At 38.5% G+C, this 23,973-nt stretch overlaps 1 protein-coding gene across 1 annotated transcript in view; it reads right to left on the bottom strand.

Moving 5' to 3' along the window:
- Positions 1-430: 430 nt before the first annotated feature.
- Positions 431-23,973, bottom strand: part of LETM1 (leucine zipper and EF-hand containing transmembrane protein 1) — a 33,392-nt gene continuing 9,849 nt past the window's right edge. Inside the window, exons 4-14 of the mRNA XM_088139431.1 lie at positions 23,158-23,301; positions 20,034-20,171; positions 19,648-19,851; positions 18,978-19,097; positions 17,403-17,534; positions 16,218-16,397; positions 15,830-15,970; positions 6,894-7,028; positions 6,096-6,286; positions 5,662-5,800; positions 431-3,678 (exon numbers count right to left, since the gene is read on the bottom strand). Of these exons, the coding sequence (XP_087995557.1) occupies positions 3,529-3,678; positions 5,662-5,800; positions 6,096-6,286; positions 6,894-7,028; positions 15,830-15,970; positions 16,218-16,397; positions 17,403-17,534; positions 18,978-19,097; positions 19,648-19,851; positions 20,034-20,171; positions 23,158-23,301 (1,674 nt within the window). The 3' untranslated portion in view covers positions 431-3,528. The remainder of the gene's footprint in view (positions 3,679-5,661; positions 5,801-6,095; positions 6,287-6,893; positions 7,029-15,829; positions 15,971-16,217; positions 16,398-17,402; positions 17,535-18,977; positions 19,098-19,647; positions 19,852-20,033; positions 20,172-23,157; positions 23,302-23,973) is intronic.

The raw sequence follows: 23,973 nt of genomic DNA, 5'->3' as shown, positions 1-23,973 counted from the left end.
TAAGGTTGGGAAACACTGGAACAGTATATTCTTTATTATAGCTGAACTGGGGCAAAATATTTACAATTTGTTTAGAAAAGATGATGAGAGTTGCTATACACCACATTCAATAGTTCTATAAGTATAATCTTACAGTGACAGCTGATCTCTCCTGCTCTAGTCCAATCCTCTGTTACTACAGTTGCCAGTCAACCCAAGTATGAATTGAGATCAAAACAAGGAACAAATCTTCACTTCTGCCTGTTCTGGAGATGCAAGCAGTCAAAATCAGCCACACTGTACCAAAACAACACTGAATTCTGGGCAGAAATAAAAGCAATGATTTTCAGACATAAGGGGTAAAAGGCTTGTAAATACAGTTTGCCACATGAAATATCAAATGTTTAATATTCTGCATCTGAAGTTCATTAGCAGTTACTGCTTCTCAGGCTTTATTTCCATTACTGAAGATTCACATTTATTGAAAACACATCCTCCCTCCCCATTTTAGGGCTTCACATCTCTAATCCTGTACAATTTTGCATTTAAATCCAACTAATATTTATCCTTATCCATCAGAAAGGTATGTGTGCATTTTTATACATATGTACAAAGTACAAATTATGCCTAATAGCACGTGTACTTTCCTAACACCAATTTATCAACCCATAAGTACAGAAAGCTTACACTTATCTACTTTGCCCTTTATGTATAATATAGCAAAGATAGGAAGCTGCTTTATATTGGGACAGACTGTTGATTCATCTAAGCTAAGACAGTCAATAGAGTTTGATATTGCCACTCCAGGACTGCAGACTGAATTTTTTCCAGCCTTAAATGGAGATCTGGCAATTTCTATATGCAGAACAAGGGGCCTGCCACTGAATCACCACTTGCTCCCATAAAATGTCAAAAGATATACTCCATCAGTTATAAAAGTTCTTTGCTCAGAAATACTGGTAAAGCTAATGAAACTAAGATAAAATAGAAGCCAACTGCGTGTAGCAGTCTGCTCTAGGACCAATGTGACAATGTTTAAAAGCCGATTTATCTTCCTTTATTCATGTCTGAAGAAAGAAAATCACATCACTAGTAATGGCACTGAACGTCATACATGAGGACAGAAGGGGACCTGACAGTATTCCTCTCCTTCAAGACCATTATAAATGGAACCCACATTTTTTCTGAAGTTCATGCTCGTAAGCAACTAATGTAATCACACCTCCCAGACACAGCCCCTCTCTTCTCTTTCCCAAAACATTAAGTAGAATACTAGCGCTGTCATGGCAGAAGGGTAAGTGAGGTAACTCTGATCTTCCATGATCTGGTGCTCAATTGTCCCTGTGAACACAACAGTGATCTATACATGGGTACAAGAATGAGAGCTCCCTATTACAATTCCTTGCTACGTTACCAGCTAGGTTTTCGACAATGGAAATGGTAACAATATGGAGTTGGAAAGGAGATGGGGAACGGAAAGGTATCACAGTGACTTCACTCAGAACAGAGATGAACATACACACAAAATGAGCATTAGACTACAGAAATCTTAGTATCACGGACATTATGGATTTAATCATTTTAATGCCTTCGGAAGTCACGTATGCACACAACGTACTTCCAGTAGCTGCTCCCAGGCTCACCCAGGCAAGACGTGTTTTAGCCTAGATGCTGCTTTCAAGTCTTCCACATCCTCTGCAACAATGCAGAAACAGCAAGTATACAGATCCATTTGACAAATGGACTTTGTAACACGCATCTAGCCACTGCAACCTGACAAATCGTAAAGTGCAGTTGTCAGAATGTTCAACCACTCCTTATGCTATCATAATAATGTTTTCTTTAATCCGAATTAGGCACTTGGATAGATAGTACAGTTGTGCTTCCCTTTTGCTAACCTGTCACAGGAAAACACATGCAATAAAAATTATGGTCCATTATGTATGCCATGAAAATGGGATTCTCCTCCATGGCCTCTTAAGCTGCTATATAAGGTGCTATATATCACTTTTGATCCAAATTCAGCTGCAGACTTACTTGTTGCAATTAAATGTACTTAATTGCCACCAAAAAGGAACTTCTAATGTAGCAACATGGTGCTCCCATAAAATCATTGCAAATCACATCTGAAGGAGGAAAGTGAAAATATATTTGCTAAGTTTGCCTCATGCCTGTCAATAGAACTAAGAAGGCAGCATAAATAGAAATGGTCAACAAATCTATGAACTGTCATCTTTCGTAATTTTAATTCCTTCAAACTGGTATCTAAAAATAAATTTCTATTAATTCTGAAACCATACATAGTAGACCTAGGGTGTTTTCATATTACGACTCAATTAAAAAAGGCAATGCAAATACTTTCTCTGAGCCATGATAAAATCCAAGCAGGTCTTTGCATTATAACTGAAAACAGTTGTTCAGGCTCTTGTCACCAATTTCAACATGATTTATTTCTGGGAAACAGATTCAGAATCACCTCTACCCTTATGAAAAACACAAATCTCTCTTAATGTTTTAAGGGACTGATTAAGAAAATCTGCATTGATACCTAGTAAAACTACATAGTAGCACTGACAGGAGATGCTTCTAGAACAACTAGATCAAAAGCAAAGTCAAACTAAGGAAGGTACTTATTAATTTCAGCAGGCCTTTAATTGTCCTGATTATATAGGCAACTTTTACATGAAGCTTCCAGTTTGTTATATTAGTCATTTCATATCCAAGGTGAAAAACCTTGTAATTAGATACACCTATTGTATAAGCAGTGTTTTGGTAAAGGTGTTTTTTTTCACAATTTCAAATTTGCCTTGCATCCAACTGACACCTGGTCTGCAAACTTGAGGAGTCCAGGTTCTATATTAGTGAAGCTGGATAAATGGATAAACTGAGAGGAAGATCAGTGGGATTATAGAAGGATGGAAACACTTTTTAAAATATGTGTAGTGGCAGCTGAATGGTGCAATATCTTTTTCTCTATTTTTTTTTTAGTACTGAAAAATCAGCAAAGCCAAAATAAAAATTACATGAGATTTTTTTTTTTAACTTACATATGCAGTGCAGTTCTACATGTGTTAACCCAAAGCCACTACAGAACTTTCAAAAACCAACCTTCACCTGGATTAGACATTTTTGAATGGTTTCAGTACTGGAAATTTTGCTGTAGAGATCTTCACTTTTCCAAGAAGAAAAACACATGTCCGTGCCAAGTAAACGTAGCATTATTTTAAAAAAAGTAGCTGACTCCTTGTGCACCGCAAAGAAATTTCTAATTTATATCACAATCTGGAGACAAAGAGACTGAATCACCACAGCATACCAAAGAATCAACATGATTGCAGAAGATGGGCTGATTTCTTAGAAGGCCAGAAGAGTTTCTTCTTCATGGAATGATAATTTGTCTCTGATCAGAGAAATGTCTCCCTCTGCCCAAAAACACTTTACCTTTGATTAGCTGAAAAATTACCAGTGTTCTTCATCTCACAACCACTAAGCACTGACTAAGGTACACATGGTATCTTATTTGATTTAACCTTCAAACTACTCTGAAGGCTAGTTCTTCACTTCTGCAGCTTCCTTCTCAGCATTTTCTTTTGTCTTCTCTATTTCTTCTAGTTTTTCTTCCTTCTGCAACAGTGATACTATCTCTGCTACTTGCTTGGTAGAAATATCAATATCTTCTTTGTCAATCAATTCTATCACCTAGGCAAACATTAAAAAAGTTTAGTGTTACCTTAGACACTTAGGTTTTCTTCCTAAATATTTTGAAAAACTTTAAGCAGGAAAGTAACTCAAACATGTATCTTAAGCAACAAGCTGGTTCACAGGTTCAGCCTTACTCAACAGCAAAATAACATATGGTACAGTATCTTAGAAATAGCAATATGCATTTTTCAAAAAAAAAAACAAAACAGGTGTTCCCATGAATGAATATTGTTGTACATAATTTCTCTGACAAATATACATTATAATCAGCTTTCTAACAGACAGGAAACATCATTTGAGGTTAGGCAAAATTATATCCAGTACTCGGTTAATCAGTACAGACAACCCTCAGGGATGTGTGCTCTCCCCATTGCTTTTTTCCCTCTACACCAATGACTGCACCTCAAAAGGCTCTTCTGTTAAAGTTCTCGAAATGGTGATGAGTCAGCATACAGGCGGGAGGTGTAACAACTGGTCTTGTGGTGCAGTCATAACAACTTGAAACTGAATACACTTAAAACTGTGGAGATGAGTGTGGATTTTAGGAAGAATTCTTCTAATTCCCCTCTCCTTACTATACTCAACAGCCCAGTATCAGTAGTAGAGTCCTTCAGGTTCTTGGGTTCTATAATCTCTCAAGACCTAAAATGGATGCTTAACATCAGAAACATCATCAAAAAGGCACAACAAAGGATGTTCTTCCTGCATCAACTTAGAAAGTTTAAATTACCTCAGGAGCTTTATAGAGGAACCATTGAGTCTGTTATCTGTTCCTCTATAACTGTTTGGTTTGACTCTGCAACCAAACAGGATAGATACAGACTCCAACGGACAGTTAAGTCTGCAGAAAGAATAACTGCAACCCGCCTGCCTTCTATAGAAGATCTGTATACTGTGAGGGTCAAAAGGAGGGCGGAGAAAATATCTGCAGATCCTTCTCATCCTGGACATAAATTGTTTCAACTTCTCCCCTCCAGGCGGCGCTATAGAGCACCATATGTTAAAACAATCTAGACACTGGAACAGTTTTTTTCCTCGTGCCATTGCTCTGCTGAGCACCTAATTAATGCAATATGACATTGACATACATTGCATGAAGATATGACTGTTAAGACATGACTGATAATGCTCTGTAAATGTGAATATATGTTAGATAATAGCTTCTCCTTTTTAAAATGAATATATGTTAGTTAACCGCAGTACTATCTTTCCTCTAATTCTCCTCTTCTGATTGCATAGTTTTTTAGTATAATGTTATTAATATTATTATTATTTATTTATTTATTTATTTATATTATTCTTCTTATTCTTGGTGCTATGCAAACACACTGAGAGCTCCTTACACCAAAGTCAAATTCCTTGTATGTTTCGTCCATTCCATTCCATTCCATTCCATTCCTATTCCTATTCCTATTCCTATTCCTCTGACAAATATATAGGAGCATTAACTTTGCTCCTCAGACACATCTATCTGAATCTCTAGCTCACTCGTCTCTGATCACAGAAACACATTCGTGATTCTCTAATCAGTAAAAGTAGATAAAGCTGTAGACTTTAAAAAGCCTTCCTTTGTATCATTTTATTGGCCCACACTTGCTCCATTAATCCAACATGAAGACTGATCTCTCTGCCTTTGGATGTTCAGTTCAGGGAAATTACCTTCATGGGGGGCAGCGGGGAGTGTCTTGTGCTACATCTTAATCCTGTTTAGGGCTCTCCCTCTGGCTAGTGATAGGTCTTTCTAGGAACTGAGATCCACCCAACTGAAGGGATCCATGCTGAGGAAATCTGTATTCCATGATACTTTATGCACACACAACAGCCAGAAGACAATTCAGTACACATCAAAGCACAGCATTAAATTTAGGTTTGGTCCTAAGTTCACTTATGGACATTTCTGCCGCACTTCCAGGAATTCAAAAGCAATACTTTTAATACAAAGGTAAAATAATTGCCTGATTTGCTCTTCAGTGGACTCACCTTCACAACATCATCTATGTCGATTTTGCCATCTTTATTTTCATCCAGTGCTTCAGCCAGCTTATTCAGTTTGCTTTCTGGTATTTTCTGTAGCTGCTTCATTACATTAATAAGATCGTGGATGCTGATGAGATTCTCCCTAAATGGAAAATGAAGCCTGTAGTAAAGCAGTTACTACCAAGGATGAACTCATGCATGCACAGTCTATATAACACATATATAGGTTGCAAATAACTATGGTGGAAATCATAGTTATTTGCAACCTGATATTTTTTAAAAAATGTAAGGAAGGAACCAAGAGTAACAAGGCCTTTCTCTAAAACACCTTCATGATGCAGCCTGCTTTTTGGTCCTCACAAGCTGGCCCCTTCCAACAAAAACGGGAATCACAATGATAAAACTAATCTCCCTTAGTCATATTACCAATCACTTACCCAACAGGAGGACTAACATCACCGCCCAACTGTCCATCTATTGTTTTTTGGTCTGTCTCTAACTCCTGAATAATTCTATCCATCTGCCCAATCATTCGATTCACTCTTTTAGTCAGTCTCTTGCTTGCTTTGGATTCTTCAACTATGTCCTCTGGTCCAGTCTTAGATAATTCCTTGATCTCTTGCAAATCCTAAGGATCAAAAAGAAACATTTTTACATCATAAATCTTTGATACTAAAGGGGGGGTGGGGGGAGAAGAGTTGCACCAAAGGCTATGGGAGCCATTTCTGGCTTACAGGCAATCCACTCCAATTCTATAAAAGCCACTGGGGCTTATTTCTTCCCAGGTTCCTCTGAACATGTAAGGGCTCCACGTGGGAAGGCGTTCATACTGTTGCCCCTCTTGCTTATACCCAACTTAGGCATTTCCCCTGAAACTCATCACAGAACCAGTGGCAGCTCTAAATAATTTGGCAAGGTCCAGGACTGAAGGAGACACACAGGTGATGGACAAAGCAAAGCCAGTGACTGTGGTCCACTCCACAATGTGAGTCTTCAAGCACTGACAGAACACATAAAGAAGGCTGTATTCTGAGCAAAAAGGAAATAAGAGCTGCAGCTGAAAATAACTGACATGACTGAGCAAAGAACCGGTGTCTCTTATGGCAGCGAATGACCGCTGTTTCTGTCTACCAGAGCTTGGCAGTAGTACAATTCATGTTAGCACTCGTTTTCCTTTTCCAGTAAAAGTCAAAATGGATCTTGGTTCCTTTAGCCGACTTTTCCTTTGGTCTTACCTCACTGTATTCCTGCACATCATCCTTGAGTACCTCAAGTTCCTCCTTCTCCTTTGTTAGCAATTTCTTTTGTTCCTTCAATTTAGTACAAGCATCGCTTAGCATGTCAATCTCTTCTTTTGTTATTTCTTCTCCCTAAATATATTGGAAGGAGAAAGAATTGAAGCCTCACCTGCTCTCAACATCTTGCTGCACATGTAAAAAATTATACAAGAAACTCTACAGGAGATCCAGAAATCAAGAGATTTAAAGGTAAGTGATGCTACAGTGAGACTCCTTATCTCTCTGGATGCCATTCCATGAATTTAACATGAATCCTTACGTACTATATTCAGGAAGAGACCGATGTGATTCATATTATAGTTCTATTAATTTAATAGATTCAGTCTGACTGTGAAATACGTAACCATGTTTCTTATTTGAAATATAAAATATGTTCAGATATGAGCAGCGTGTGTTCCTCTTACAAACTACAATTCCACATTTTTCAGGGAATGTGCCCATTAACATTTAGCCTCATCCCAAGTTAAATTCAAAACACTATGAAATGAGGACATAAACAGGCATGCCCACTTGTTCTGGATGCATTACATCAATTTAAACATATGCTTTATGGTTCTTGCTTGATCTAGTCACCCTCTGGATACTGCTTTGTAATATAGCTACTTACTCCTTGTTTGGGCTGCTTAAGCTGATCTGTGTATGCCAACTAGCCATTCCACCTCTGGCCAGGAAATTGGGAGTACTTAATTAGCGGGTCCTTTCTTTATGATTTAAAAAATCTAACTTATGGAATAAAAGGAGCAGATTTTTGTAGCACTTCAAGAAATCTACAGCATACATTTACAGCTTTCAGTCAGCCATTTACTCTAAATGCAAGGTGCAATGATACAGACATGGGGCCAACCCCCAATTCAAATCTGCCCCATGTCTATTTTGCCAACACTATTATAGGAACTAATCATCAGGAGAACGTGTACTTCCCCACCCTTCAATATGGCAATACATTCTCATCTATCTGCAGGGCCTGCTAAACTTTACAGTGGACTACCTCTATGCAAAGGAATAATGGGACTCAAATATGAGGGCAGAAAGGACAATGCCCTTGTTTTACCAAACATCATTTTAATGAGATGTAATGGACAAAGTCCATCCAATGTTTTACACATGCACAGCTTATTCACCATTCACAAAACATTCCAATCTAATGTACACCTCTTCACTCATCATTCTGTGACTACACAAATGATTAATTGAGAGGTCTGAAATAGTCAGGGATTGTCACCTAGAGGTCAGTGACAAGAATGTTCTGGAGAACTGTAAAAGCCCCTATTGGTTTTGAACACAGTAAATTCTCAGATCATATGAATTATTGTCCCAATCCCTGAACTGCACCTCCAATAGTAGGCAAACTGAAGTAATAGTTACTGACAGGACAGCTATGAATAACAGCATCTTGACTAAGCATGTCACTAAAGACTCAAAGGCTCTGGTACGATCTACAGTGAAGCAATGGGTTATGATTAAGAAAAACAAATTAGGTTCTTTTTCCCTTTTGGGGAGCTAAATTACTAGCCCTAATTTTATGGAACCCTAGTGAACTATGATAATCGCTAGCATTCAGTTCCTACAGCCTTGCTTTCTGTGAAATCCTACAGGGCAGAGCAAACCACGGAAATGCATTGTCCAGCAGAGAAGAAGGCAGTAATAAGGATTTGACAAGCAATGCACATGCCTTAGCAGAATCTGAAGTATCTTCAGGAATGTGAACCGCAAATGAAAGTAGGCAACTATTCTTGAGTGGTTTCTGGCAGGGTTCTCACTCTGAAGCCTCCATGATGATTTGGAAGAGGCCATGGGGAGCAGGGGGAAAAAAGCACACTCTTTCTCTTGGGTCTTCTGCCATGTATCCTTGGCTACCCACAGAAAGCCTGGTAACACAGACACTGTTACTGGGGTACCTACAACTGGTGAAACAGTTGGAGGACTAGGTCCTGAGCTAATGGTGCTACTGTTTTAACTCCAAGCTGAGAACATGCACCATGAGCACGTCTAAGGACAACAGACAAGACCCTGAAAGGAGGGATGGTGCTTTCACCATAGGCCATGAAGACGACCTTTGGTACATTCTGAAGGGCTGGGATGGATAGCACTTCCCTCTCCTGGGCCTATCCAAGGTAGCGGCTGTCATGGGAAGAGGAAAGGAGTCACCTCTCAGTTGATTAAGTGCTTGGATTTGAGGGAGAAAGCTCTGCACTAATTATTTGCTAGATTGAACAATAAAAGTGCAGGTGGCAAATGATCCCATCAATTTCTGGAGAGTAAGAAAGCTCCCTGAAGGGACCGAGGATGACCATCACCTTCCAATAAAGCAGTGTGCATTTCTGCTGTGGCCTTGCACGTGGCTTTTGAAGATGCCCTTGGAGTGACCAGAAGGAAGAGCCCCAAGAATGGCAATGCCAACCATCCTGACAGAGATAATGAGCAACTTCCTTGGTCATTTAAGGCCAGGGCAGTCCACACAGTAAAAAAGCAGAGGAGAGGAGAGGAGAGGAGAGGAGAGGAGAGGAGAGGAGAGGAGAGGAGAGGAGAGGAGAGGAGAGGAGAGGAGAGGAGAGGAGAGGAGAGGAGAGGAATAAAAGAAACTGAGAAAAAAATTGCAACAGCTACAGTTTAGCCAGGAGCAATCTGAAGACTAGAACGGCAGGAGATTGCTCACTTCTGACACTTAAGAGTCCACAAAAGAACCATATTTCAAATTTTTGTGGAAATAGTAAGTACTCATAAGTAAATGTTAACAAGATTTTCTATTTATGCATAACATATTACTTAAATCTAGTTAAAGCAACAATAACTGATTTTTTAATTAAATGTGACACTATTGCAAAATAGTTGATAAGCTTGCTAAATTTAGCTATTTAAATTTAGCTAAATTTAGCTATGGCTAAATTCACATACCTTCTTGTGCCTTTCATGCATCCTTCTGCACTACAAACTGTCACAGCCTGAGTTACAAACTGGCTATGTTATGAAGTATGCTACGCTATGCAGTGCGCTATGCAAGACAGGAAAGAGTTATAATGAATTATATTATTTGCTTAGATAAATTATATCATTATTATGAGTACCTCCAATATACACATACAAACACACAACATATAAACCCTAATATAATTTCTTAGGATCCCAGAAAAAAAAAATCTCATGAATAGTACATCCAAATTAATGTGAACTTTTTAATAACTAAAACAGTATACAAAAACAGAATAATGCTTACATAAATCTAGACAATTGAAATTTTTAAAACATGGACCCTGCATATTCAAAGTGGAAAACACCAGATCTAGGTGCCTTTCAAGCTAAAGCACTTTTACCAGGAAATGTTGACATGAAACAGAAAAAGTGAATCTACACCAACTTTGAAAATATTCTGTTTGGTTTGTGAAACCAGCCTAATTTAGCAATACTTTTGCTAATTTTCTAGCAAAGAACTTTCCCACAGGTTTTCTACATTTACAGTACAAATCAGGGGTCCTTAAATTAGGCACATTTAGAATTTTAAAAACATGTTTGAGCATACCATGTGTCTGAACCTCAGTGGCATATAACTCTAAAAAGGAAATGAAACTGCAGCAGCCACAGGACAGGCTCATCCGCTGACAAAATAGTCCCTGTGGTCACGTGGCCAGTCATAAAACATCAAGTTTTGGCAATGATTCCTCAGGGCATCAAGAGAAGTGACTGGAGGCATATTTAGTGATGTCATGTTAGAAAACTCTATTTTTTCATTATTCTTCTTCAATATTAGTTTAGTTCAGGTATTAAGAATTTTAACATCTCTATCTACCAGACATACAAGTAATTCTCTGGATTCTTTAGGGAGAAGGAATAAGTAGTAAATTATTTTAGATGTGGCTAGAGAAGGAGAAAAATAGTATTATATGTTAATACTTTCTCCTTCATGGATCACTGCCTTGTCGTGGCGAAGGGGCTTGCGTAACTCAGTGAAGCCATGAGCTATACCGTGCAGGGCCTCCCAAGACGGACAGGTCATGACAGAGAGTTCTGACAAAATGTGGTCCACTGGAGAAGGAAATGGCAACCCACTCCAGTATCCTTGCCAAGAAAACCCCATGGACAATGTTAAAAGGCTAAAAGATATGACGGCGGAAGATGAGCCCCTCAGGTTGGAAGGTGTCCAATATGCTACTGGGGAAGAGCAGAGGGCAATTCCAAGTAGCTCCAGAAAGAGTGAAGCAGCTGGGCCAAAGCCGAAAGGACATTCAGCTGTGGATGTATCTGGAAGCGAAAAGAAGGTCCGATGCTGTAAAGAACAATATTGTATAGGTACCTGGAATGTAAGATCTATGAACCAAAGCAAGCTGGATGTGGTCAAACATGAGATGACAAGACTGAACATCGACATCTTGGGAATCAGTGAATTGAAATGGACGGGAATGGGTGAATTTAATTCAGGTGACCATTATAACTACTACTGTGGCCAAGAAACCCTTAGAAGAAATGGAGTTGCACTCATAGTCAATAAGAGAGTGGGAAAGGCAGTAATGGGGTACAACCTCAAAAACAACAGAATGATCTCAGTGCGTATCCAAGGCAAACCATTCAACATCACAGTAATCCAAGTCTATGCCCCAACCACTGATGCCAAAGAAGCTAAAGTTGACCGGTTCTATGAAGACCTACAACACCTTCTAGAACTAGCACCAAAAAAAGATGTCCTTGGGGATTGGAATGCTAAAGTAGGAAGTCAAGGAGTAATCGGAATAACAGGCAAGTTTGGCCTTGGAGTACAAAATGAAGCAGGGCAAAGGCTAATAGAGTTCTGTCAAGAGAACAAGCTAGTCATAGCAAACACTCTTTTCCAACAACACAAGAGATGACTCTACACATGGACATCACCAGATGCTCAATACCAAAACCAGATTGATTACATACTTTGCACCCAAAGATGGAGAAGCTCTATACAGACAGCAAAAACAAGACCAGGAGCTGACTGTGGCTCAGATCACAAGCTTCTTACTGCAAAATTTAGGCTTAAATTGAAGAATGTAGGGAAAACCACTAGACCACTCAGGTATGACTTAGATCATATTCCTTGTGAGTTCACAGTGAAGGTGATGAATAGATTTAGAGGATTAGATTTGGTAGACAGAGTGCCTGAAGAACTATGGATGGAGGTCTGTAACATTGTACAGGAGGCAGCAACTAAAAGCATCCCAAAGAAAAAGTAATGCAAGAAAGCAAAATGGCTGTCAGATGAGGCTTTACAAATAGCTGTGGAAAGAAGGAATGTGAAAAGCAAGGGTGAAAGGGAAAGATATAAGCAATTGAATGCAGATTTCCAGAGAATAGCAAGGAGAGATAAGAAGGCCTTCCTAAATGAACAATGCAAAGAAATTGAGGAAAACAATAGAATGGGGAAGACTAGAGATCTCTTCAAGAAAACTGGAGATATCAAAGGAACGTTTAGTGCAAAGATGGGCATGATAAAGGACAAAAAAGGCAGGGACCTAACAGAAGCAGAAGAGATTAAGAAGAGGTGGCAAGAATACACAGAAGAACTATACAAGAAAGATCTTAATGTCCCTGATGTCCATGTTGGTGTGGTCACTGACCTTGAGCCAGACATCCTAGAGAGTGAAGTCAAGTGGGCCTTAGGAAGCATTGCTAACAACAAAGCTAGTGGAGATGACAGTATTCCAGCTGAGTTATTTAAAATACTAAAAGATGATGCTGTTAAAGTGCTGCACTCAATATGCCAGCAAGTTTGGAAAACGCAACAGTGGCCGCGGGATTGGAAAAGGTCAGTTTACGTTCCAATTCCAAAGAAGGGCAATGCCAAAGAATGCTCAAACTATTACACAATTGCACTCATTTCACATGCTAGCAAGGTTATGCTCAAAATCCTACAAGCTAGGCTTCAGCAGTACGTGAACCGAGAACTACCGGATGTACAAGCTGGGTTTCGAAGAGGCAGAGGAACTAGAGATCAAATTGCCAACATTCACTGGATCATGGAGAAAGCATGAGAGTTCCAGAAAAACATCTACTTCTGCTTCATTGACTATGCAAAAGCCTTTGATTGTGTGGATCACAACAAACTGTGGCAAATTCTTAAAGAGATGGGGGTACCAGACCATCTTACCTGTCTCCTGAGAAATCTGTATGCGGGCCAAGAAGCAACAGTTAGAACCGGTCACGGAACAACCGATTGGTTCAAAATAGGGAAAGGAGTATGACAAGGCTGTATACCGTCACCCTGCTTATTTAACCTATATGCAGAGTACATCATGAGAAATGCCAGGCTGGAAGAATCACAAGCCGGAATTAAGATTGCAGGGAGAATCATCAATAACCTCAGATATGCAGACGATACCACCCTAATGGCAGAAAGTGAAGAAGAACTAAAGAGCCTCTTGATGAGAGTGAAAGAGGAGAGTGCGAAAGCTGGCTTGAAACTCAACATTAAAAAAACTAAGATCATGGCATCTGGACCCATCAATTCCTGGCAAATAGAAGGGGTAGAAATGGAAGCAGTAACAGACTTCATTTATTTGGGCTCCAAGATCACTGCAGACAGAGACTGCACCCATGAAATTAAAAGACGCTTGCTCCTTGGGAGGAAAGCTATGGCAAACCTAGACAGCATATTAAAAAGCAGAGACATCACCTTGCTGACAAAGATCCGCATAGTCAAAGCTATGGTTTTTCCAGTAGTAATATATGGCTGTGAGAGCTGGACCATAAAGAAGGCTGAGCGCCAAAAAATTGATGCCTTTGAACTGTGGTGCTGGAGAAGGCTCTTAAGAGTCCCCTGGACTGCTAGGAGGTCAAACCAGTCAATCTTAAAGGAAATCAACCCTGATTGCTCATTGGAAGGATTGATAATTAAGCTCAAGCTCAGATACTTTGGTCACCTAATGCGAAGAGAGGACTCTTTGGAAAAGACCCTGATGCTGGGAAAGATTGAAGGCAAAAGGAGAAGAGGACGGCAGAGGATGAGATGGTTAGATAAGCATCACTGAAGCAATGAGCATGAAACTGAGCAAACCCAAGGAGGCAGTGAAGGACAGGAAAGCCTGGCGCAATATGGTTCATGGGGTCACGAAGAGTCGGACACGACTTAACGACTGAACAACAACAACGTTAATAATTTAATTGTTTCCATGTAATTCAAGATGGAAGCAAAAAGTGAATACCAACTTTGAAAAGGCTGCAGGTCACTCTCCTTTTTTATTTTAGTTGTCAGAGAAGCTGAGGGATATAGTGGGAAGGGCAAAAAGCCATGACTTCTAGGTGGCATGACTATTTTAGGTGGGCTAGGTATGGGAAGAGAGTGTCTGTTAGGCCTAAAAGGTTGTTTAAAAGTTTTCTTTAAAAATGTTCCCCCCCAACCCCGGTGGCATTATTTCTGGGGGCTTGAGTGCCAAGAAAGAAGGAAAAAAGAAAGACTCTAATTTTATAATACATAGCTTTCATTGATAAAAAATCACATCTGATTCTACTTCCTGGGGAGTTTCCTCTCTGGAGAAAACTGGAGACTAGATCCCCACTTATGACTTCTTATTTGGATTTTTTATAACAGCAGCACTCTGAAGGTGATATGTTGTCATTGATAAATAGTCATCTATTATGATAAATAGACATTTATCAAATTCTGTTCCAAAACACCAGGGAGTTAAAAGAAGCTGCACACTCTTCCACTTCTGTTTAATGTTTACATCAATGTCCTGGTGGGTTGCTTAGGCAACCTGAATTTTTATCCTCTTAGGGTGACAGGCAAGCATCTCTCTATCCTATTTTATGCAGCTAACCTGGTGATCCTGCCAAGGTCCCCACAGCTAGAAGAGCTTTGAATGCTCTGGTAAAGAAGATCAATTAAAGATCAATTATAGGAAAAGCCAAGGTCATAATCTTTCCAAAGAGACCAAACACTCACCCAAGGTGCATAAACTGGCTCAAAATCAAGCAAGTCCCACTTTATAAATATTTGGGATGGTTTCCCAGACATCTGATGGTAGAAGGGCTCATAGTACTTATGTGCTGTGCCCCACAAAGTGCTATTTACAAATTCTTCTGAACAAATAACCCTTTCTCAAGGGTTATGACCAAGCGAGACCACTTCTTAAGCAGCCTCGCATGGATGCAGAACAACAGACTGATTTAAGCAGCATCCCAATCACCTTTTATCCATAAATATAAAGTGCACCTGGATACTTGCTAAATGCCCTACACAGCTAACAGTCCCTGGCCACAGAAAAGCCTTTATTTAAACCCTTTAGTATTATTAGAGGAAAAATTAATAAAACTCCCATTAGAATGTTTATGCTCCTATGATCAGGGATTGGTAGAAACAATTAATCAAGCTTTTTGGTCATGACCATTTTATATTGATATCCATAGTGTCCTTATTTTTCCCAATTATGCCTTGATAGTAATTCTTTTAGAACATAAAGCTGCAAAGATTTGAGCAGGAGTGTGAAAGATCGCTATTAATATCTTTGGTGGTGTATAACTACTAAACTTTTTTCCACCTGTACAACAGTAGCTAAAATGGTCTTTGTTCTATTTTTAGTTGGCAGTTATAATACTGTTATCAATTTTATTTTAAATAACTGAAGCTGTCCTTCTAAATGGTATCTTTATTTTATGGTGGTGCCGATATTCTTATGTAATAACATTTTGGTGTTCACGTATGACCCAAAGATTGCTGACCGCTACTTTAAGTACTGTTACTGAAACCTTAAGTAACCAGTAGGCAATAAATTAAATAAGTTCTAGCCTTCTCTGTATCTATTATAATTGGATATATCAGCTAATCTGGATAAAGTAAGCATTAACTTCCTCGCTCCCCTTACAGAATTTGTGCTGTGGTTTACAGCATTATATTGACTCCCACCCATACTAACACTTACCTTAATGCCTTCCAACACCGGGGCTGTATCTTTCAAAATCTCTGACTGCAGGGTTAAATCCACTTTTGCCGGTTCTTGTTCAGCAGCAGCATCTATACTGCCTTTGTTCAGAGCTGAAGAATCCAGATCTACTACCACCTCCTTCAGGAACACAGGAAACACAACAATTAGATGCATTTTTAATAGGATTTTACATTTGAATTTGCACTTTGGAATTGCTAGATGAATGCATTGATTTTTAACAAATGTTCTTGGAAGAAGAATTCCAATGTCTTATTTCTCTTGCTCTCTTTATTTCATCTGGAGGATTTATATCCTGTCTTTCCTCCAGGAGCTCAATATGGCATCCATACCACTCCCTCCTCAAATTGATGCCTTATTTGCTCACCCTTTCCGCAACTTGAAGAGTCTCTTTGGCTTTTTCAGCTGCTTCGGAAAGTTTTTCCAACTCTTTCTCATGGTGTTCCTTCCTAATAGCTTCTTCTTCTTGAAGAGTTGCTTCCAATCTGGCTTTATTGTCAACTTTTTCTCCTTCCACTTCTGCTGCTTTCACCTGAGCTTCTTTTGCCTTTATTTGAAAAAAAAAAATCTATCAACATACAGAGACACAGAACTTTTCTATAGAATACTAAGACTTGTGCTTTCAGATCAACCAGCTAGTTCCTGCAATCTATAACACAGGAAACAACCCTATTTTCACTCAAGCACACATCATCATCTTCAACAGAGACCAACCAGAAGTCTTGAGAAGCCAACTAACAGGATGGAAAGAAAACTGTTCAGAAGAGGGAAACTGCAGTCCTCCATATGATATTGGACTGCAACACTTGTCACCTCCAAGGAAATTAAGAGGCAAAATATAAGAGTAATAAGATAAACATTCCAAATAGATTAAAAAGTCCATCGCAGTCTACAGGTATTGTTTTTTGTCAAATTACTGCTACAAATGTTGTAAAAAAAGAAATCACATTTACTTTTAAAATAAATCATAATACTAATTGGTGAACTTGGAGATAAGGACATCTAAACAAGTTGCAGAGGTAACAAATGAGTATGTTATCATTTATTTCAGATATCGCATAGAAAAGAGCAAGTTTTTGGACTGATTGTCAAAGTGAAAAATAATCTTTGTATGACCAATTAGACCAATTAACATGACAGCTTGTCAAGCCATATATTTAGCTCCCAAAGGGCTATCCTTCTGCTCCGTTAAATTACAAGACAAACAGGACTGTCATGACAAGCTAATCCTTCTTCCACCAACTATGTCTTGGTGTCCATGGTAAAGATATATGAACACCTCTTGAGGGACACAATCTGAACTTGTCTTTAACAATCAGGTTTTCACCAAACAGATAACATGAAAACTCCAAATTGACCAAAGGGTCACCATGAGCTTCAGTAAGAAGTCTAACATTATCAACAGTCAGATAAAGTGTGGATATGGAACGTAAAACATTTCCCCCAAATGTGTAAAACTTCTAATGCTAGAATTGTATTATAACAAACGCACCAACTGCTTCAAACACAACTCATGCATAGAAAAAAGCTGACCACATAAAGCAAGGCATACCACATTTTCAGGGAGTATTTGCAAGGTTGTTTTCAGCTGATCAGCTGGTGACAGAGTATCTGGAAGGTACAGAGCTCTGGATAATATAAGCAGTGAAGTTGGGATTTCTTGATTCAGATGCAAGTCTAACCACTGCAATCAAAAGTTAAAATATAAGAACACAGTACTGATTTTTCAGTTGTGGTTCTACTCATCAAGGGGTTGGAAGCAGAGCACCATACTAGGGCAATTATGAAACATTCCTTTAGAAGGCCTTCTTCAGGTGGAAGTTAGATCTTAGGTCTTCATACTGGCAATACTGTTTGCAAGTGGGGAACACAAAATGGGAGATTCAATAATTAAAAATAGAAATAGAAGTACTGCGTAATTTGCCTCAGAGCAACATCTCTTCTCAAGATGTTTTTGGATATCACAAGTTTGGGGCTAGAAAAGTATTAGCAGTAGCAATACACTACATAGTGCAAATAATACAGAAAATATACCCAGGAATGCCTGAAATATCAAGTCCAGGGTAACAAAAAGAATGACAATCTTGCTGTTCCATAGACAGAGCTCCAAGTTCTGAAAAACATAAGTTGCTAAGAATATCATGATCTTGAGTATTGTATTCTGCTTTTATAGATTTCACAAGCAAGAAGTGGAAAGTTTTAGTATTCGGTAAGAATTTCAAAAATTACTTGCAGAACTAATTTCTTTGATAAAATCTCCTTCCAGATTTATTCAAAGAATGAGAGTCAATATATATATATATATAGAGAGAGAGAAATTCTCAAGCAAAAGAGCCAGAACTAAGAGTACTAACTATTCTCTCTCAGATACTGCTTAAAAACCTGGGTGTCTGCAGAAACCAGGCCTCCCCCACCAAAGGCAGAAAGAGCAGGAATGCAGTGCATTTTTTTATTATGTTTTTTTCCTATTCTGATTTAAATAAGTTTGTGCCACCATATACAGTTCCCACTCCTGCTTCTCACTGTTCTCACAATAGTTCAAAATTAGGCCATTGATTTCAATCTTGAGTTAAAATTAGATCCAACACTATAACTACACTAGTGGTTTTTAGCAGAGGTTTCCTAGTTCTTGAGCCATTTTCTCTGAAGAAAAAAATCTGAGCACTTCTGTGCATACAGGTAGTTCTCACTTAATGACTGTTTGTTTAGTGACCATTTGAAGTTACAACAGTGCTAAAGTGACTTACGACCAGTACCCAAAATTACAACCACCACAGCACCTGACTGCAATCCAGGCGCTTGGCAACCAGCTTGTGTTTATGACAGTTGCAGTGTCCCAGGGTCACGTGATCGTCATTTGCGACCTTCCCAGCTGGCTTCCAGCAAACAAAATCAATGGGGAACCACATGATTCGCTTAATGACCATGTGATGCACTTAACGACCACCACAAAAAGATTGTAAAATCGGGTTCGGTCATGTGATTCACTTAATAACCCCATCGCTTAGCGACCTAAATTCCAGTCCCAATTGTGGTTCTTGAGGACTACCTATATTGTTCCCATCAGAGTCCAGTATGAGTTTGGCCTTGTAACAAAAACCTCTTGATAGTCCTAGCTTATCAATACCTGCTTCAGCTGTTCCTTTAAGCGTTCTTCTGTGACACCAAGCGCTCTCATACCTCTTGCTCGACAGGCTGCCTGTAATTCTTTTACTGTCAGGCTATCCACACCTTCCTCAGTTATCAGCTAAACAGGACAAAAGATCATTACATATCTATAGCATATAAAAATTGATTATCCAAATATTCAGACATAAGTAACTGTTATAATGAGTACAGCATAAAGAACCTTCACAAATCCTCTTTGCTGATATAAGGATTAGAGTTTTTATCATTTGATAAAATAGAAGCAATGTTAAAACAGTCTACGTAGAAGCCATGTTCACTGGAAATCACCCACATAAATAAATCACACTAAATGAATTACTTTTTTTAAGAACAAAGAACATAGAAGTGCAATATTGGCAATCTAAAGAGTTTATCAACTCAGAGAGTAAGGGATCAGAACTTCCCTGACCCCTTAGGATAGTGTTTCTCAAACTTTTTCAGGCCACAGAAATTGTTAACTTAAAAAAAAAAAATCTCAAAATAGTACCTGCTGGAAGCTGTCTTGACCAGGTGAAATTAGTTCTTTTATTCCTAAATTTCTCTCATACATCATGACTCTAAAATTAATTACATTTTCTTTTCCACAATACAGTTTCTTTAAATAAACCATAAACAAAAGATTCCCTTACTTTATCATCTGCTTTGATACTTCTCAGTCTCATTATTATTTGGAAGCGAAGAAAGTTGTTTGTTCCAATTGACTGAAGTTCTAACAGTTTACACAGAGCAACCAGCTGGGGTCTTGTAAGATTATCAAGAGTTAGTTCATCTTCAAACAGTTTAGAAAATCGTAAAATCTCTTCATTACTTGGTCTTTCACCAGTTTCACGTATCTGAAATTGTAAAACATATACTATAAAGTCTTAACACCGTTTCTAGAACTTTTACTCAGAAACGCAGGCATTTGCTTTGAGAAATGTTAATTACTGTATCGGATGTATCTATTGTTATGCACCTGGGAGCCTAGTGCTAAAATGTAACAACATACATTTAAATTGTAAGATAAATTGAATACCTTTTGAAAGAAAGTTGAGAAATCCTTAGTAGCATTGCCTTTAGCAGCTTTATTTTTTAAGGCAATCTCTTCAATAGTATCTTGAAGAAATTTTGCCACTTCAAGCTTTACTCTCAATTCTTTCTTCAACCTCTCTTCCTATTAAGAAAGAAAAACACTTTAATAGAAAGCTGGTCCAGATATGCATTAAAAATAATTTTCCTATTATGTCTGCTTTGTACACTATTAAACATCAGACCGAATACCACTCTATTTAAGCAACTCTCTCATACAAACCCTTCTAGCCCATGAACACAGACTTAAAAACAAGTCCAGCCGAATGAAACAGATTCATTCCCAATTAAGCACATAAGCTTGCAACTTTGCATATGCTGCAAGCTTACATGCTTAATTGGGAATGAATCCAAATGCTCTACAACTGTTTCATCAAGGTATTTTCTGAGCCCTCTCTCTAAAAATCAGTTCCTTCACATTTAACTATGCATGCAGTTAAGTTTCTTTAATACCTGTGTAAGGCACTCCACATGCATGTTTATGAAGTCAACTTCCCTCGCAGTCTAACCTGAAATTCTTACACTAAATTCTCCCCAGCAGACTATCGGCCTAACAAGTGCACAAACATTTACATTTAAACACAATAAATTCCCCTTAGGCCAACAAGCAGAATGTTTCCATGGATGCTCCATGACTGAAGGTTTTCAAACAAAGGTTGGACAATCATTTGTCTAGGATGGTCTGAGGATTTCTGCCTCCGGGCAGGGGGTTGGACTGGAAGATCTCCAAGGTTCCTTCCAACCCCATGATTCTATGCAAGTATCAATGTCTCTTGCTTTAGGCCTCCTAAAGCAGTTGGAACGCAACATTTTTTTTAAAAAAATCATTATTGGGTATACATAAAAAGTATAAATCAAAAATTCCCCAAAGCATACGTATTTACAAAACTAAACTAGTTTTATACATAATTTAATTTACTTACCAGTAAGAAACAAATAGGAAATTAAACATACAGTCATGTGAGAAAGAAAGTACACCCTCTTTGAGTTCTATGGTTTTACATATCAGGACATAATAAAAATCATCTGGTCCTTAGCAGTTCTCAAAAGTAGGTAAATACAACCTCAGATGAACAACACATGACATATTACACCACGTCATCATTTATTTTACAAAAAGAAAGCCAAAATGGAGAAGCCATGTGTGAAAAACTAAGTATACCTTATGATTCAATAGCTTGTAGAACCACCTTTAGCAGCAATAACTTGAAGTATTTGTTTTCTGTATGACTTTATCAGTCTCTCACATCACTGTGGAGGAATTTTGGCCCACTCTTCTTTACAACATTGCTTCAGCTCACTGAGCTTTGGAGGCATTTGTTTATGCACAGCTCTCTTGAGGTCCTGCCATAGCATTTCAATCGGGTTGAGGTCTGGACTTTGACTGGGCCATTGCAACACCTTGATTCTTTTCTTTTTCAGCCATTCTGCTGTAGATGTGCTAGTGTGCTTGGGATCATTGTCCTGTTGCATGACCCAATGTCGACCAAGCTTTAGCTGTTGGACAGATGGCCTCACATTTGACTCTAGAATACTTTGGTATACAGAGGAGTTCATGGTCGACTCAGTGACTGCAAGGTGCCCAGATCCTATGGCTGCAAAACAAGCCCAAATCATCACCCCTCCACCACCATGCTTGATGGTTGGTATGAGAGGTTTGTGCTGATATGCTGTGTTTGGTTTTTGCCAAACATGGCACTGTACATTATGGCCAAACATCTCCAGTTTGGTCTGGTCTGTCCAAAGGACAGAGTTCCAGAACTCTTGTGATTTGTTCAGATGCAACTTTGCAAACCTAAGCCATGCTGCCATGTTCTTTTTAGAGAGAAGAGGCTTTCTCCTGGCAACCCTTCCAAACAAACCATACTTGTTCAGTCTTTGTCTGAGTGTACTGTCATGAACTTTAACATTTAACATGCTAACTGAGGCCTGTAGAGTCTATGTAACTCTTGGATTTTTTGCAATTTCTCTGAGCATTGCACAGTCTGACCTTGGGGTGAATTTGCTAGGATGTCCACTCCTGAGAAGATTGGCAACTGTCTTGAATGTTTTCTACTTGTGAATAATCTTCCTCACTGTAGAATGATGGACTTTAAATTGTTTGGAAATGGCCTTATAACCCTTCCCTGATTGATGGGCAGCAACAATTGCTTCTCTAAGATCACTGCTGATGTCTTTACTCTTTGGCATTCTGTTAACACACACCCCAATGCTCAAGACCAGCAAACTCCTAAAACTTCGGCTTTTACAGAGGTAGTCACACTTGCTGGTGATCAATTGATCAAGGGCATTTGATTAGCAGCACCTGGCTGCTACTTAGCCTCTTCATACCTATGGAAGCAGTAAGGGTGTACTTAGTTTTTCACACATGGCTTCTCCATTTTGGCTTTCTTTTTGTAAAATAAATGACGACATGGTGTAATATGTCATGTGTTGTTGTCCATCTGAGGTTGTATTTTACCTACTTTTGAGAACTGCTAAGGACCACATGATTTTTATTATGTCCTGATACGTAAAACCATAGAACTCAAAGAGGGTGTACTTTCTTTTTCACACAACTCTATAAACAAGTGTATGCACTTCAAATTCGTGAAGTCCCTTTGCTCAAAAGGGAGCCACTATAACACAAGAGAGACATATGAATTAAACTGCATTCTGATCACATTTCTAGGGATTAACTAAACCCATCCCTATTTTTCTTAAAAAGATGGAGAAGTGCCCCTCAGAAATAAAATCTTTTTTTAATTAAATGTACCGTAACTTTAAAACTAAAGAAATGTGACAGAGATCCCAAAATGGTCTTCCATTAATGCTCAAGTACAGGACACTCCAATTCCTTATTCCGTGGCACCCCCTTAAACATTTAATTAAGCATACTTTAACAACCATGAATATATAGTTATTACAGAGAGGTTTCTGTAGACAGCATAATAAATTTTCACTAGAACAGGGGGTCTGAAGCACTTAGGGTCACCTGCTCATGCGTACAGGTCAGCAAGTGTTTTAACCAGGGATACTATCACTTTATACTTTCCCACATTTATACAAGTACATATCAATATAGCTGTTACCTTCTTAGACTTTGTCTCAAATGTTGAAGGAAGCATATTGGGGAACAGCTTTAAAGCTACTGGAAGCAAGAATTCCATGAATGGAACAACAAGAAAGACAAGAAAAGGGACCAACCGGAAGAGATCAGCACATATCCGAAGGAACTGTAAACAAAAACAAGTTTCTGTTTATCACAACAGGAAAAAGAAAACAGTCAACAGCCATTCCCTTGTTCCAAGCATTTCAAAAGAAAGACTAAAGGTGATATTATCATGTGGTTAATTGAAGATATTTTCTTGGGGGTGGGGGTTTCCTGTGCCATTCTATTTTCCCTTGATTTTCAGCATTAACAGAAAAAATCAGTTTTACGAAGCTCTTTTCTTTTCAGATCAAGCAACACATCCTTCCTACTTTCTATAGAGAGAAAAACTATATTCCCAAACTTCTCCTGTTCCAAAACATCAGCTTTACTACAACTGAAGCTGCAATCCCAGAGTTAATTGGGAGTAGGCCCTACTGAATACTATATGATTTATCTCTCAGCAGAGCAGGCATAAACAGCACTATTAAACTACAATCATCACTGAGTAAAAATGGCTCAACATCAGCTGACAGCTGAAATTTTCTCTGTATTAGAGAAAAACTAAGTTTTGTGCTATCAGAATGTGTTAATTTGCTCTATTTAGATTCATGAAACAGCTGCATTTCTTGTTAAAGACATAATTTTCTTTGCAGTTTTCATATCTGACAGTATATCGTTTTTATACCTTTGCAAGAAAAATTAGATAATGAGGACCTATTAAAAGCATGATAGCAAAATATATATTGGTATAACA

The sequence above is a fragment of the Python bivittatus genome, unplaced genomic scaffold (genome assembly GCF_059951505.1).
Source record: "Python bivittatus isolate LINGU-HERP-01145 unplaced genomic scaffold, Pbiv_v1 ctg000210_np1212, whole genome shotgun sequence".
NCBI lineage: Eukaryota > Metazoa > Chordata > Lepidosauria > Squamata > Pythonidae > Python > Python bivittatus.
Note: the sequence above shows the minus strand (reverse complement) of the source record. Positions and strands in the feature narration are given on the sequence as shown.